Raw genomic sequence first — 16,409 nt, 5'->3', positions numbered from 1 at the left:
AGAGACACACAGAGAGAAGAGGAGAAGGGGATGTGGAGACAGAGGAAGAGCCTGGAGTGATGCAGCCCCGAGCCAAGGAAGCCTGGAGCCACCAGAAGCCGGAAGAAGTGAGCAGCGTTGTACTCTAGAGCCTTCGGAGGGAGCTCAGTCCTGCCAACCCCTTGATATGGGACTTCCGGCCTCCAGAACCGTGCGAGAATAGATTCCTGTTGTTTTAAGCCACCAGGTTGGTGGTAATTGTTACAGCCACCCCAGGAAACAAATACAATAGCTAGACAGGTTCAGAGTTCTCAACACACCTACGGGATAATTTTAAAAAAGTGATTGAAGAACAAAATAATAAAAGTTAGCACAACTTATCACTTTGACAGCACTCACTTTGACGTGATAAAAGCTTCTATCGAACAAGGACGTTCAGCAATACAACTGCCAGATTAAAAATAGAAACGTAAGCACAGGCACCTGACTGCTCATTTGTCGATGTCATGAATCTAGGCACACAGATAAATAGAGAGGGGCCCAGAACACAGCGCATCTGCCTTGTATTGGCCTCTGCAGGAATCTGGGGGTGGGTGGGCCGGCCTGGTGAGCGCACAGAGGAAATGGGGAGGGGTGCGGAGAGGAGGAGGTCCCTGTGAATGTCCTCCTTTTTATGTCACTGTGAGTGTCTCTGTGGTATTGGCTTGTGGTTTCCTGGCTGAAACCTTTCTTCTCAGGTTTTTAGGGACTTTTCTCATGTATGGGGGGCTGGCCCTGTATGGCTTCATTTGTTCTCTTTAGGGTAATCTTTCTTTTAGAAACAGCAATTTCCCAGGACAGGCAATCATGCCTTCCCTTCCTCTTGCACCTCAACTTTGTGGTCTTGCCCTTAGAGACATCTGAAGGAGGGCAGTAGGGATTGTTCTAGAAACAACCTGAGCCAATGAACTGTGGGCTGTAGACTGCTCCTTTGACCACAAGGAGCTGCTGGCCCCATGTCTCAGTCAGCTCTGGCTGCTATGACAGAATACCACAGACTGGGCAGCCTAAACAACAATCATTTATTTCTCACAGTTCTAGGGGCTGAGAAGTCCAAGATCAAGGGGCTGGTACATTCGGTTCTTAGTGAGAGCTCTTCCTGGTTTGCAGACAGCAGTCTTCTCTCTGTGTCCTCACATGGCAGGGGAGAGAGCTCTGGTCTCTTCCTCTTCTTATAAGGACACTAATCCCACCATGGGAGTCCCACTCTCATGACCTCATCTAAACCTAATCACCTCCCAAAGGCCCCACCTCCTAAAACCATCACACTGGGGATTAGGGCTTCAACATGTGGATTTGGGGGGACACAAACATTCAGTCTGTAGCACCCTGTGTCTGGATAAGTGATAAGTTTAAACTCAAAACTAACTTGGATGAACGTCTGACGAGTATAGGGCAGGGACAATGGGTCACAATATCTGAAATCTGCTTCTTTGGGAATATTCTGGAATGCATTATTTGTATTGAATGTATTCTGGAATATATCAGGACTGGACTCTTCCCTCCTCACACACCAGGTAAGCAGCACCTGTGTGCTACCCCTGCAGCCTGGAAGCCCTGCTGTGAGGGGAAGGGACACAGCTGGACAGGGCGGGAAGGGCGCAGGATGGTTCAGTCTCTGTCCCTCCTGGGGCTGTAAATGTGGATTCTGAGTGGGGCAATGCTTCGGGGCAAAACAAAGATGAATCTTGAATGCGGCTTTTCAGCATGACTGAGGCTGGCTGAAGGAGAGGGTTTGGATGTGCGGGCCCTGCTGGCACCCTCGGAACCATACCCTATCACAGACAAGTGCCTGCTTTTCTGTTTAAGGCCCTCCTGTGTGAGATACAGATGGTCCGATGATGGACAAAGATGGGCCCATGCAGAGACTGGGTCATCTGGGGGCAGCCAGAGAGAGAAAACACCATGAACTAGCAAGTCAGTGTGCCAGGCAGAGAAAGGAGTGCATACGGCACTTAGAAGTAGGTGACCATATAATTTCCCTCCGAATCACAATGCTCTTGAGATTGGCAGGGGCACTGCTAATAGTCATCCCTGGACAGCGTGTGTAACTAGCACTGTCTGAGACAACACGGCATGTGGTCAACCTACCCAGAAGAGAGCGAGAGAAGAGGAGAAGAAGAAAGGAGAAGGGAGGGAGAGAGCAGGAGAGGGAGAGAGGGAGAATGGGAATGAAGGAGGGCCTGTGAGAGGCAGAGAGACGCCCTGTGTGGGCACGTCTGGGTGGCACTCTGCTAGTTGTTTACAAACTGTTATCTTAACCTCTTTCCCAGACAAGCAAATTAGCATGTGAGAGAAATATATAACGATATAAGCCTCCGCTTGCTACAGAGATTCAGAGCTCCCAAGCAAACACAATTTCCTATGAATATCAAACAAAAGGGAAATGGAAAATCAAGAAGAGCAAAATACATTTCTCATTCGGTGTGTTGCTCAATTCTCTTCAACATCTGTCTAATCTCTGTTGGATCCTAAGCACAAGGGCCAGCGCTTATTCACATAGCTTTCAGCAGCACAGAGAAATCATCATAAGGCTATTACACTCACACAGAACGAAGTGGAGAAGAAAGAGGAAACATGAGATCAACAAGTACGCATGGAGCAACTATGTTTTGGAAATGTGCTACTACCTTGACTCTGCCAGGGTGATCCTCAGTTGCTTCTATTTGACCAGACACAGCTACATGGGGGTGTCAGAATTTCAGGAATGTTCTCATGGAAGGGCCAGTGCTTGGCAAGTTTGAAAGGACTGGCAGCTTTTTGGGGACAGAGAGGATGGTGAAAGAAGATACAGAGCTGGAAGTAGAAAAATCCATCAAAAGATGAAGCTCAGCTAGGGAAGGAGAGTACAAGAAGAGGTCAGGAAGAAGAAGGTGGGAGGGGCCACTCCAGGAGGGTCTCAGGCAGGGGAGCTGCATCTGGACCTATATGACTGGACACAGCGTCCACAAACAGGCCCTGAATAGTAAAGCTGTTACTTGATGTTTGAACCCAGCTCTTTTGAATTCTGTGCTCTCACAGAACCTCTTTCTTCCTGTCAGAGCACTTGCCTCTGTTTGTAAAGGTTCATTCATTAGTGTTAGTCAATGTCAGGCTCACTCTTGGCTTGGAAGCCCCACGACAGCAGGGAGCACTTCTGTGTTTTGGGGTATGATGACACCAACAGGCCATAACCAGCATGGTACCAGGTACATGGGGGCATGCAACAAATATTTGTGGATGGATGATGACGTTATTCAGGACTGTCATTAATGATCTCACCCACAGCCATGGCTTCAACCACCACCCAGCGGCTGACAACACTCAAATGTCTACCTCCAGCCCAGTTCTCTCTTCCAGAATCATGTATCAAACAGTCTACTCGGCATTTTCACATGAAAATGTTAGAACATCTCGATTGCCCTTGACAGCTTCCAAATTGAACTTGTTAACTCCCCACTCCCCAACTTGTTCTCCTCAAGTGCTCTTCATCTTAGGGAGTGGGACCTTGTCCACCTGAACCAGGGCTGCCGTCCTTGACACCTCTTTCTTGTTTATTCCTGCATCTCCTGTCCATCAGCAAAACCTTTCATTTCCATCTCCTAAATTCTCTGGATTACACTCACTTCTCTCCATAGACCATGGTGGTTAAGGGCACAGGCTCTGGAGGTGGGTTGACTGGGTTCGAAAACAGACTCCACCACTCATTAGCAATTTGCTTAACTCCTCTGCACCTTGTTTTCTTATATATAAAATGGCAATAATAATAGTATGTGCTTCATAGGGTTCTTTTGAGAAGTCAATAGGATAATGTATATAATGTGTTTTCACAAGTGCTAGCTGCTATCATCACCACTACCATCACCACCACCAGCAGCAGCAGCATCACCATCACCACCATCATTCACCCTATCATCACTATCAACACCACCATCATCATCACCATTATCATCATCACCATCCCTACCACCAGCATCATCACCATCAACATCAGCAGCAGCAGCAGCACCATCATCACCATCTCCATGACTACAATCCTAATCTAAGCTACCATCATCTCTCATCTGGATCACTGCAATAGTCACCTAACATCTCCCCACATCTATTCCTGCCTTTCTCCAATCTGTTTTCCACTATGTAACCCAAGTGATCTTTTAAAAATGCAGTTTCCTGTCATTCATATGTTTAAACTATATCATGGCTTCCCACAAGAGATGGGGTAAAATCCAAAATTTTTAACATGGTTTAAATAGCCAGGCTTGGGAGGGGCCAGCCGGGTGGCGTAGTGGTTAAGTTCACGTGCTCCGCTTTGGCGGCTCGGGGTTCGCAGGTTTGGATCCCGGCGCAGACCTTCATACTGCTTATCAAGCCATGCTGTGGCGGCATCCCATATATAAAGTAGAGGAAGATGAGCATAGATGTTAGCCCAGGGCCAATCTTCCTCAGCTAAAAGAGGAGGATTGACAACAGATGTTAGCTTACGGTTAATCTTCCTCACAATAAATAAATAAATAGCCAACCCTGGGCATCCTTTAGCCTCAAATCTGCCATGTGCCATCCCACTTCAGGACCTTCACATATGCTGTTCCCTCTGCTGGTAACACTGCTCCTCTTGCCTTCTCCTCTTTCCCTCCCTTCATGATCAAAACGTCTCTGAAACGTTGGTTATACTCACTACCTCCACTCTCCAACCAACTGTACAATGGTTTCTGCCCCCATCTCTCCACCGAAACTGCCCAGTAAAAGGTCATCATGGCACCTGTTGCTGAAGTCAATGAATCTATTTTTAGCCTTATCTGACTTAACCTTTCTGAGTGTGTGACACTGCTAACCACTCTTCCCTCAAAGTTTCCTCTGTCTTTATCTCCCCTGCCTGTGCTCTCGGCTCTTTTCATCTTTCTCTGGCTGATTCTCCTTTTTCCTTCACTTGCCCCTCTTTCTCTATCGGCCTCTGAGAAGTTGATTTCCCAGGGCTTCCTAATTGGAACTCTCTTTCTCTTGCTCTACTCATTCTCTGTGGGTGATCCTATCCTTTCGCGTAGTATCCATTGCGTCATGACTCCCAAATCCTCATCGCTAGGTCCTTTCTCCCTCCTGAGCTCCAGGCCCATGTTCCTCTATGGGGTGTTTCATGCACACTTCAAAGATAACACACGTGAAGCCAAAATCTCAGAACACCCTTCCTTTCTCTGCTGGGATCCGATGAATGGTACTAACACCCATTCAGTTGCCCAAGCAAAGGCTTGAGTCATCCTTGTCTCCTTCCTTTCTCTTCCTCCTACATCTAGTTAATCATCAGGTTCTGTTGACGCTGCCTCCTCAGATGCACTCAGAGCTGTCCCCAATGCCACTCCTCTAGTTCAACCCTCATCAGTTCCTGCCAGCACCATGGCCACAGCTTCCTCATCCATCTCCCTTTCACCAGCCTTTCCTCTCTCCTGCCCTTTCTGTATTGCTATCAGAGTTTAGGGAAAACATATTCCTAAATGATTTTCCAGAGAACTAGTGGTCCAACTTTTAAAAGAAGGATTTCTTAGGCAAATAAGAAATGGCTTACTTAAGAAATCATCACCTCTGTGGCCCTTTCTTAGTGATCCACCATGCATATCACCATATTTAGGTTCTGAGAAGTCCTGTTGCAAAGGAATTTATTCAGAATTGTTTAAGCAAGCATTTCCCAAACTTCTTTGACCATAAAACCCCTTCTCTAAGACACACTTCATAACATCTTGCAGGACACTATATACTGTTTCAAAACACAAATTTGATCATCTTACTTCTCTGTTTGAAGATATGACAGATAAGTGGATAAATACTAAAAGAAGATAACTTGAACTTTATTCTATGGGCAATTAGAAACCCTTGGAGATTCCTGAGCAGGGTAATGACTTAGTGTCCACACAATCAATAGCTTCCAATGATTGAGCTCCTACTATATGCTTGGTGCTTCTCATCTATCATCTCCAACCCTTACAACAAGGCTGCAGGTGGGCATGATCCCCAAGTGAGGAGACTGAAGCCAGGTTGGTTAAGCGTTGGGTCTAAGGCCATATAACCAATAAGGGTTGAGCAGTATCTGGCTCAAGGTCTAGGTGGCTTTTAAGCCATGGCTGTTTGCAATAAGCAGGTGACATTTTGCCCGCAGGACAGATTGGAAATAGGAAAAATCGGAAGGCTTGGACGTAAATTCCTAGAAGGCCATCACTTCTTTCTTTGTTCTTCTCTACCCCTGTTCTCACACCCCTCCAGATAATGCCTCAAATGCTGGCCTTTCTTCTTAAGCTTGGGTCCCACTGCCCTTTCTGTAGGCCCATTGTAACTTTTCCCCATAAGCACCCAGCTAGACATCAGATAGCTTCAGGGAAGCCTCTCCCCTGATTAAAAAAGGCTGTTTCTCCTTTTTTAATGGAGCGCTTGTCCAAGTCCAATCCCTCAGCCTGATATTCCAGGCCCTCCCTTATCTGCTGTCAACTTTCCTTTCTGATCTTGACTTTAGACACTTTTCTAAATATAACCCATGTTCCAGCCAAACCAAACCACTCACTATTTAGCAGCCTCCCTGACTTTGTTCTTGCTGTTCCCTCCTCTTGGAAAGCCCCCTGCTCTCCTCAGCTGCCACTTCACATCTACCTGTCCTTCAGGGTCTCTTTCCACCATGACTCCACAGAACACTTCCTAATCTGGACCAACAAGATGTTCTCTGGGTTTCAGCACAAAAGGGCAAAGAGGTGCCCTCAAACTTGGAAATCAGGTTAACTTCTGAAAATTAAACTAGTAAAATCCACAGGGGATGGTGTCAGCTACCTGCAAAGATGACACACCCAAAGGAAGACTCAAGAAGGAGATAGTTAAGGAGAAATGAAAATACCCTCCTGGAAGAAGATACATAGAGCTTATTCTCAGGACACAATTGTACCTACATATCTGGAAACAGAAGATGAGCAAACGAGGCCCTGATGAAATCAGTTACAGGAAACAGAGCGGGTAAGCAAACCACAGTCAATTGTGATAACTGGCCAAGGCAGTGACCGAATCCATTCTATCCTGCTCTGGTGCATTGAAGCACAGCATGTGCTCTAATAGACAAAGGCAGCCCAAGGGACGGACGTGGAGAGGCTGCTGCCAGCATGGACCAGAAGAGACACTCACCGGGTGATACTGACTTTTAGGACAGGGGAAGGTGATGAGAGGATTGGAGATAGTTCATCTAGCTTTCTTAGACCTGGTTAGGTTTCCCAAAAGTCCCTTGCTTTCTTTGTGCAAATTACAAACCCACCAAGAAACCTTTTGAGAACCAATTTGGCTTTCTTTTGCATCATCAGAAAGGAATATTCTGGGCAGTGGAAAGGGATATACTCATTGTATCTACCTCAAGGGGTTGTTGGTAGGGTTCACTGAGATAATGTATATAGAGGGATTGATACATAGTCATTGTTCAATAAATGTAGGTGTTTAAATTCAATCAGTGTGATGAAACTCTGCTTCTGATGAGAAGTTCTTATCCATTTGGTCAAGGTGAACTGGCTTCCTGGTGTCTAGGTGCCCTGATGACGGTGGGCTCCTAGACCTGCAAATCAGATTCTGTGACCCTGGATGAGAATGAGCCAACTGAAGTATTGTCTCAGAAAGGGCCTGGCACCCATCCCCCTGGTCTGGGGCATCTCTACTTCATTATCATCCTCTAAGTCGCCCCCTTCTCTAAGCTCCCAACTCATGTCTTATACATTTTTGTTCTATTTTCAATGCAATCACTTGTGTATCTTTCTAATTCCAAGTCTATCGGAGTGTAAACTCTTTGAGAGTGGGGGCTCTTACATCCCTTGCAAAGCCTCAAATGTCATAAATATTTAATGAGTTGAATCAAAGACCAAGCAAATGATCTGGGATTCAAACAAGGCTATAAAATTTGTCTCCCACGCTACTCATGAAGTGGGCTGCAGACTCCTGGAGAGGAAGCCCGGCCCTGCAGGCTGAGAACATCTCTCCTGGTGCCCCAGCCTAGGAGTAGATATAGGAGGGCCTGCTAGGCTGAAAGAGGGCTGCTCAGCTGCCCAGGAAGGCAAGGGAGAGACAGACAAAGGGACAGAGCAGGCACTGCCCGCCACACTCACCCGGATCTCGGTCTGCACCGTGCATTTAACCAGCTTGAAGTTCTTCCCGGGGTTGAAGCTGTTGCTATAGAAGCAGACCTTGAGGATCCGCACGTCTTCCTTTTCCACATCTGCTGGCACTGCCACCATGGGCTCGGTGGGGCCTTCCGGCCGACGTAACGTGCCTACCTTCACTCGGCTCAGGGGCTCGGACACCCCAGACATCCTCTCAGACGGCAGCTAGGACTGGCACATCGCAGTCCTGCAGAGACAGCAGAGGGACAGCCCTGAAATGAGGCCGTGTAGGCCCACACGCCGCAGCCCCCAGGGACAGCACCCACCAACCTCTGAGACCTACGGCAACCACACATTCTCCTGTTCTAGAAAACTCCCCTTAAAGGCGTCCGGCTTTCTCGACCAGGGGAAGCTGAAGCACAAAGGAGCAGTTTGCACAAAACTTCGGGTATAAAGCCCCCTGGACCTCGAGCTCCCAGGCTGAGCTCTCTCTTCCAGAAGCCCCCTTTCTCCATCACATTTCTCCTCCCACACTGGCTCCTAAGCAAGGGGCCCACACTTTGCAAGCGCAGCTGTGAGAGGAGGCGGCCACAGCATGGTTCCAAGGTACAGCTGAGCCCAAAAAGCGAAGAGAGCGACAGTAGAAAATAGCAGGAGAGTAACAGGGACAAGGGGAAAAAGCCGAGAAGAAACAGAATAGGAGAATGGGTGGCCTGGAGGGCAGTGGAAAGGAGAAAGCAGGAAAGGACCCAGGTAGAGGGCCAGGCTCTTGGCTGACAGCTTTGTCTGCCACCACCCGCAGCTGCCAGCCCAACTTTCTGGGCAGGAGGCCTCAGTCCCACAGGAATTCATCATACAGCACATCATTCATTGCATACAGGAGAATTCAAGAGGATCAGCACTCCAGAAGCCCAATTTGGGAGGTCTTCGGCCCGGGGGTGGGGTGGGCGGGTGGGGTGGGGAGGGGGCTGTGCCTGGCCGCTAGAAGACCCAGTCCAGTTCTGATGACAGTTTGGTTGACACATATAGATGATAAGAATCCTAGGAACTTTTAGTTCACACTGAATCTCAGCAAAACTGGTCCTGGCATCTTGATCCAACACAACTCTAGGGTTTACTCCCCACTGGGCTAAAGCAGGGGTGCCCAAAGGAAGCAATGGAAGTTCTCTCTCCAGACTGGTGGTGTCAGCCTTGGCTCCACACTAGGATCCCCTGGGGAGCTTTCAAGAAAGCCTAAATCCATGCTCTGTGCTCAGAGACTGCCACTGAGTTGGTCTGGGGGGAGGCCTGGCATTGATATTTTTAAGTTTCCAAAGATTTTTCTAACATTCAGTCTGGGTTGAGAACCACTGTTCTAGACTAAGCTTAGCTCTCATTCTGAACCCATTCTTACAGAAAATATCTCCCTTCTAACAAGCTATTGTGATCTTAGGAGGATATTCTTAGACCAGGAATTAGGGGCAAAAGGATGGTGTTGGCAATGTTAAAATACAAAAGTGGAGTGATATATTTTAGAAGTGGAATCAAAGTCTATGTTCATTCATTCACACTGTGCTGGGCCCTAGAAAGTAAGATGTAAACAGTCATTAGCTCCAAGGAGTTATTCCTTTTGAAAAGCCAATGTGTATTGTGAAGACATGAAGGAGATGCTGTGTGGACGAGGGAAGGAGCAGGACATGTCGCTTCCATTGGTGGCAGGCAGACAATGGGCAGAGTGCCAATCTGAGTCCACAAGGGCAGCCAGAATTTGGGACAAGATAGATGGAGAAAAGAATATCCAGTCTGCTTTATTTTAGAGACTAATATGTATATTCTAGAAGCATCCATGCCATTTTTCAATAAATGTCTGCTCAACAGTTCTTTGTGCCAATACTCTGCTCTGTACCAGGCATGTATCTCAGTTTCCCCAGACCCTCAATAAGGAATCCAGAGTAAGTAGCTTGAGAGGTAACCCTAGGAAACTCACACGGGGAGTGGGAAATGTGTGACAGGGAGAGGAAGAGAGTCACAGCAGGGTTATCAGCTGAGTTATCACTTGGGTACCTGCAGTGCAGCCCTGCAGGGAACTCTGGGAGCCAAGAAAGAACACACGCTGTGGAGCTCCTCCCCCTTGGGAGGGGGGAATCTGGGGTATTTATACACCACCTCTTACAGTCATTGTTTCCAGCCTTTCTAGCCAGTTCTGCACAAGGGCAGAGTGGACTGGGAGACAGAGAAAGTCCTCAGGCACAAAAATGCTGACACTGGCGGTAGACGTAAGCAGGAGAATACTGGAATGGCAAGGCCAAGGGGATATCAGAGGGAACAATGACAGATCTGCGATAGGACGCAGAGATGAGGGAAGGCTGTCTTGCCGCTATAGAACATACACTCTAGTCGTAGAGACACACAGCCATCTTATATATACAGTAAGTAAATAACACACACATAGCTGGGCCCAGATTCAGGATCTGCTGTGTCTATTGAGTCAGGGGCCCTGTAACCCCTGGGCATCTGTTTGTATAAACTAATTTTCAGGCAGGGGCTCCATGAGGCAGTTTTGTGAAACAGATATTTGGGGTAGGAAGGAAATGGAGGGGAATATGGTATCTGTCCCCAGGGACTAGATCCTACCAATGGAAGCCAAAGGGCCTACATTCCAAAGGCCATTTGGAAACTAGGGGCACAATCAGTGCTGTCATGTTGGCCAGTGGGAATGTGGACTCGCAGCTGGGAAGAGGCATTATACCCACTCTATAGGTTACACCATGTGGCTTCTGGGCATCCACATTGAAGGGGATGGCGTGTCATTCAGGAGAGGCCCCCCTAGCCCAGGCAGCATTCTCACCCAAAGGGTGCTGGTGCCAGTGAGCACACAGGAGACACTCCCAGGGACTCCCTGAAGTACTGGGGAAGGGGTTGAGAGTGAATAGTTAAGTAGAAATAATATGTCAGTAAAATTCAAGAAATCTGGGTGGTGCAATCTGGGAAACTCCATTTTCAGACAGTATGTGTGTCATTGACTGAAAAGTAAAGGAGACAAGCCCTCTCTGAAAGGCAGAATGCAGGAGCAGAGATAGAGCCAGTGAGTTAGAAACCTTTGCCCGGGGCAGAGACCAGGGCAAAGTCCGGCAGGGGGACAGGGATTGTAGCTACAGCCAATGGTACAATGAAATGTGGTGCTTTTAAACTTGCAGAGCCAAGTGCATACAAACAGGTAACAAGGATGGGGAGCAACAGGAACTCTCATTCATTGCTGGTGCAAACTTTGGAAGGCAGCTGGGTGGTTTCTTACAAAACTAAACATACTCTTATCATATGATCCAGCAATTGTGCTCCTTGGTATTTACCCAAAGGAGCTGAAAACTTATGTCCACACAAAAACTTGTACATGGATGTTTATAGGAGCTTTATTCGTAATTACCAAAACTTAGAAGCAACCAAGATGTCCTTCAGTAAGTGAATGGATAAATAAACTGTGGTGCACCCAGACAATGGATTATTATTCAGTGCTACAAAGATATGCTCTGTTAAGTCATGAAAAGACATGAAGGAACCTTAAATGCATATATCTAAGTGAAAGAAGCTAATCTGAAAAGGCTACTTACAGGATTATTCCAACTATATGACATTCTGGAAAAGGAAAAACTACAGAGACAGTAGAAAGACCAGTGGTTGCCAGGGGTTGGGGAAAAGGAGAGATGAATAGGGGGAGTACAGAGGATTTTTAGGGCATTGAAAATACTCTGTATGATATTATATGATATTATATTATATATGACATGTCATCATACATTTGTCCAAACTCATGGAATATGGAACACCAAGAGTGAACGCTAACATAAACTACCAACTTTGGGTGTTAAGGATGCATCAATGTAGGTTCATCAGTTGTAACAAATGTAGCACTCTGGTGAGAGATGTTCACAGTGGGGGAGGCTGTGCATGTGTGGGGGCAGGGGGTATATAGGAAATCTCTGTACCTTTCCCTCAGTTTTGCTGTGAACCTGAAACCGTTCTAAAAAAATAAAAGTCTATTAAGAAAAAAATGTAATGATGAGAAACCACAGCCTGATAGTTGACCCCCTTAGCCAGCCTGACTGGGGAGTGTCTAGCCCACTCAGGAGCCGGCCCCCACCTCTGCCCTGACCAAAGAGAAATACTCATATCCTACACCTGGCTGAGTGCAGCCCACCCAGACTGATGCCATCAGCAACATGCCCAGGGGACACTGGTTTCTTATCCCCATCAGTTCTTCCTGGCTCTTGGTTCAGGAGCCATCACTCACAGCGGTCAGCATGTTGACATGTTTTAGCAAAATCATTTCAGTCACCCAGGATCTACCTTTACCTTCAGCCTGATGCAAGTTCCTCAGGTTCGCCTTTAGTCCTTTGCAGCAGTAACTTCGAGCTATTTATTCCAAAAATAATTACATTTTAAAAACTTTAGGAGCCAGCCTGGTGGCATAGCGGTTAAGTTTACATGCTTCGGCAGCCCGGGTTCCACAGGGTCGGATCCTGGGCGCGGACCTATGCACTGCTCATCAAACCATGCTGAGGTGGCATCCCACGGAGAGCAACTAGAAGGATGTACAACTACGACATACAACTATCTACTGGGGCTTTGGGGAGAAAAAAGGAAAAAAGGAGGAAGATTGGCAACAGATGTTAGCTCAGGGCCAATCTTCCTCAAAAAAAAAAAAACTTTAAGAGAAACATAAATGCTTTGCACAACAATCCTGAGAGATGGGCAGGGATGATTATGCCCATTTTACAGATGAGAAAACATACTCCAGAAAGTTTAAGCCATGTAGTCAAGGTTTCATGCTTGTTCAGTAGCAAACTTGGATTGCAAAGCATATTTGAATCCAAGTTCAAAGTTTTTCTCACTCTCCCATCTGCCTTGGAAGAAGGTAGGATCTCCTGGTACTACTGAGGTTGGTACAAACCTGCAAGAAGAAATGTGTCAACCCAGCGCTGAATATCCCTAGTCCATGGGGAATCCTGAGGCCCTCCTGGTTCAGAGAGCATTACCCCTTCCCAAGCTAGGACTTGTTGTGAGAGGTCCTGGAGAGACTCAAAGGTTTGTTCAAAAGACCCCGGCCCAGAAGGGTAGTGCCCACATCTCCACTGACACATGGCAACCTCCTCAAGGGCACCCACAACTCCCATCTGTCAGTACAGATCTACCATGAACTGCTGAGGGACCCTGCAAAACTCTCTGAAGCAAACCCACCAGCTGGGAGAGAATATTTGCAAAACACACATCTGACAAGGGGTTGATCTCCATAATATATAAAGAACTCACACAACTGAACAACAAAAAAACAAACAACCCGATCAAAAAATGGGCAGAGGAAATGAACAGACACTTCTCCAAAGAAGATATACAGACAGCCAATAGGCACATGAAAAGATGTTCAACATCACTAATCATCAGGGAAATGCAAATCAAAACAACACTAAGATATCACCTCACGCCCATTAGAATGGCTATAATCACCAAGACAAAAAACAATAAGTGTTGGAGAGGATGTGGAGAAACAGGAACCCTCAAACACAGCTGGTGGGAATGCAAACTAGTGCAGCCTCTATGGAAAACGGTATGGAGATTCCTCAAAGAATTAAAAATAGAGATGCCCTATGATCCAGCTATCCCACTACTAGGAATCTATCCAACGAACCTGAAATCAACAATCCAAAGAGGCTTATGCACCCCTACGTTCATTGCAGCATTATTCACGATAGCCAAGAAGTGGAAGCAACCTAAGTGTCCCTCAACTGACGACTGGATCAAGAAAATGTGGTATATATATACAATGGAATACTACTCAGCCATAAAAAAAAAGACAAAATCGTCCCATTTGCAACAACATGGATGGGCCTGGAGCGTATTATGTTAAGTGAAATAAGCCAGAAAGAGAAAGACAAACACTGTATGATCTCACTCATATGTGGAATATAAACCAACACATGGACAGAGAAAGCTGTATTGTAGTTACCAGGGGCAGTGGGGGGGGGGGCACAAGGGGTGAAGGGAGACATATATATGGTGATGGACAAACAAAAATGAACAACCCAAAATTTCACAATGTTAAAAACTATTAAAACATCAATAAAAAAACAAATTTACTCACTGAAAAAAAAAAAAAAACAAAACTCTCTGAAGCAGAGTAACTGAGAGGTGTGAGGCAAGGAAGGCCTCAGCCCTCCGTCTTCAGGGTCTTGGAGAACATGGCCCCCAACCTCATGCACAGACTTCTCTCAGTCACTCCCCCGGCTCATGGCGTGAGTTACTTCACCTCTCTTGGCTTCATTTCCTCACCTATGAAATAAGGATAATGCCACCTGTCTTGTTTTCCTTAGAGAAAGACTGTGAGGATAAAGTGTGAAAACATAAGTGCAAGTCCGTTACAAGCAACAAAGCAGGACACAAATGGAAGTCTTTATCCTCATGGTGATTACTTGCCTGTTTTCCGAAATCTTGTCTGATTATCTGTATTCCCCATATCTTCTTCCTCTTGCCAGTGACTATCCAGGAAAAAAAAAAATTCTGATTTGCAGCACTTGCCAATTTCCGTGGTGTAAGTATTCCCACCATAGCTGATTTCTAGCTACCAACATACATAGAACGCAGAGTTAGGAAGAGATGAGAACAATCCACTGACTCTAGCTACGGTTTTTGACAACAGAACTTGCCTATTCCTCTAGATTTTGCCTGATTACTTGAATTTCTCATCAACAGCTTGTCTCTCACTTTTGATGTTCACAAAATCCTCTGACTCAACTTGTGAGCCAAAAGCCCTGTCCCTTTCTCCAGTCCAGACTTGGACTCCCAGCCTGGCCATCCCATTTCCCTGCATCCTGGCCTGCTCCAGACCCTCTGAACAGTGTCAGAGGAGAGAACATCCCGCCCCACTAGTGAAAACCCTGGCTCTGAGCCATCATGGGCTCCAGCTTGCCTCTCAACCCTCAGATCTGCCCCAGTCAAAGTCAAAGAATAACAAACACAAGGAAATGGGCTCGAATTAAAACAGGAAAAGTTTTTGATTGGCTATAAGAACATCTTGGCCCAAACCTGTAAAGGGTACTAAGGGAGGCTGTACAATCTCTGAGTCCCTGAAGTCTTCAGGAAGAAAATAAATGACACTTTTCCTGAATGGCAAGACATTCACCTGCCTGAAGGAGGGGGGACTGAAGCAGGATTTAAGTCTCCTCAGGTCCTCTGGGTTGTCACTGCATCCAGGGCTGTGTTCCTGGCATGGGGACGATGTCAGGGTTACAGGGGTCAATATCACAGAAAAATACAATCTTTCACTTGAAGACATTGTAGGGTAATGTCACGTCTTACTGAATACATGCTGTGTGCCAGGGCGTTTATGTAAGTAATCCCTAATTCTCTAGAAAATTTCTGTAGGATAGGTAATGTGAGCCTCATATCCCAAGAGAGGAAACTGAGGCCTAGCAAGGTGACCTTGTCCAGATCACATGACTGGTAAGTAGCAGAGACTTAAGGCGCCCACATTGCCTCATTCCGAAGTGCATCGTGAGTAACACCCCAGACCTGTGCGGCGTGGCAGCCCCGAGGACACGAGTTTTAAGCCCAAGTTTGAATGAGTCAGATGTGTGCGCCTTCTCCCTAACATCACGGTGCCTTTGTGACTAACGGTGCTCTTTCCATGCTCCCTCAAATCATGGGCAGAACTTTCAAAGACTAGAGGGCTGGTGTTATTTCCCGCCACTGTGCTTAGGAGTTAGTGCCCAGCTCTGCCACCACTGGCTCTGATGCCTTGAGACATCAGGCATCAGGCCGGATGCATCAGAGTTCCCAAACAGCAGTTGGTAGGTAGATGATGGCCTTTGACGGTGTTTTCCCATGTCCATGGGAAAAATAAAGACACCGTAGAGAATTCATCATAAAGCTCAATGTATTCCATTTGAAGGGCAGCCTTTTACTCTAACATTATATCTTTCCACCATTTTTTTAGTTTTCCAATGCTCATTCATTTATGAAATGACAACGATAGTCTTTGGCAATTGACATCAAAGCTTGGCCTCTTGGGGAACCAGACATGAGAGCAAACGCTGGAAGTCCCAAGGGTAAAAATTGTCTTGAGGACTGAAAGCTCTGCCTGTGATTTAAGGAGCATGGAAAGAGCAGCATTAGTCAGAAAGCATGATGGCAGCAAGAAGGTGCACACATCTGACTCATTCGAAGTTGGGTTTAAAACTCGTGTCCTCGGGGCCACCATGCCACACAGGTCGGGGGTGTTACTCACGATGGACTTTGGGGTTAGGCGACATGGCGGCCTCATGTCTCTGCAGCTCT

At 46.7% G+C, this 16,409-nt stretch overlaps 1 protein-coding gene across 3 annotated transcripts in view; it reads right to left on the bottom strand.

The window, feature by feature from the left end:
• The window catches only part of PTK2B (protein tyrosine kinase 2 beta), a 127,905-nt gene that overhangs the window by 55,789 nt on the left and 55,707 nt on the right, over positions 1–16,409 (bottom strand). For all 3 annotated transcript variants that reach the window (XM_087437351.1, XM_087437354.1, XM_087437352.1), the window contains exon 2: positions 8,109–8,349. In XM_087437351.1, coding sequence (XP_087293477.1) covers positions 8,109–8,312 — 204 coding nt within the window. In that variant the 5' untranslated portion in view covers positions 8,313–8,349. The remainder of the gene's footprint in view (positions 1–8,108; positions 8,350–16,409) is intronic.

The sequence above is a fragment of the Ceratotherium simum genome, chromosome 12, assembly GCF_057802395.1.
Source record: "Ceratotherium simum simum isolate JZ-2026a chromosome 12, ASM5780239v1, whole genome shotgun sequence".
Classification (NCBI taxonomy): domain Eukaryota; kingdom Metazoa; phylum Chordata; class Mammalia; order Perissodactyla; family Rhinocerotidae; genus Ceratotherium; species Ceratotherium simum.
Note: the sequence above shows the minus strand (reverse complement) of the source record. Positions and strands in the feature narration are given on the sequence as shown.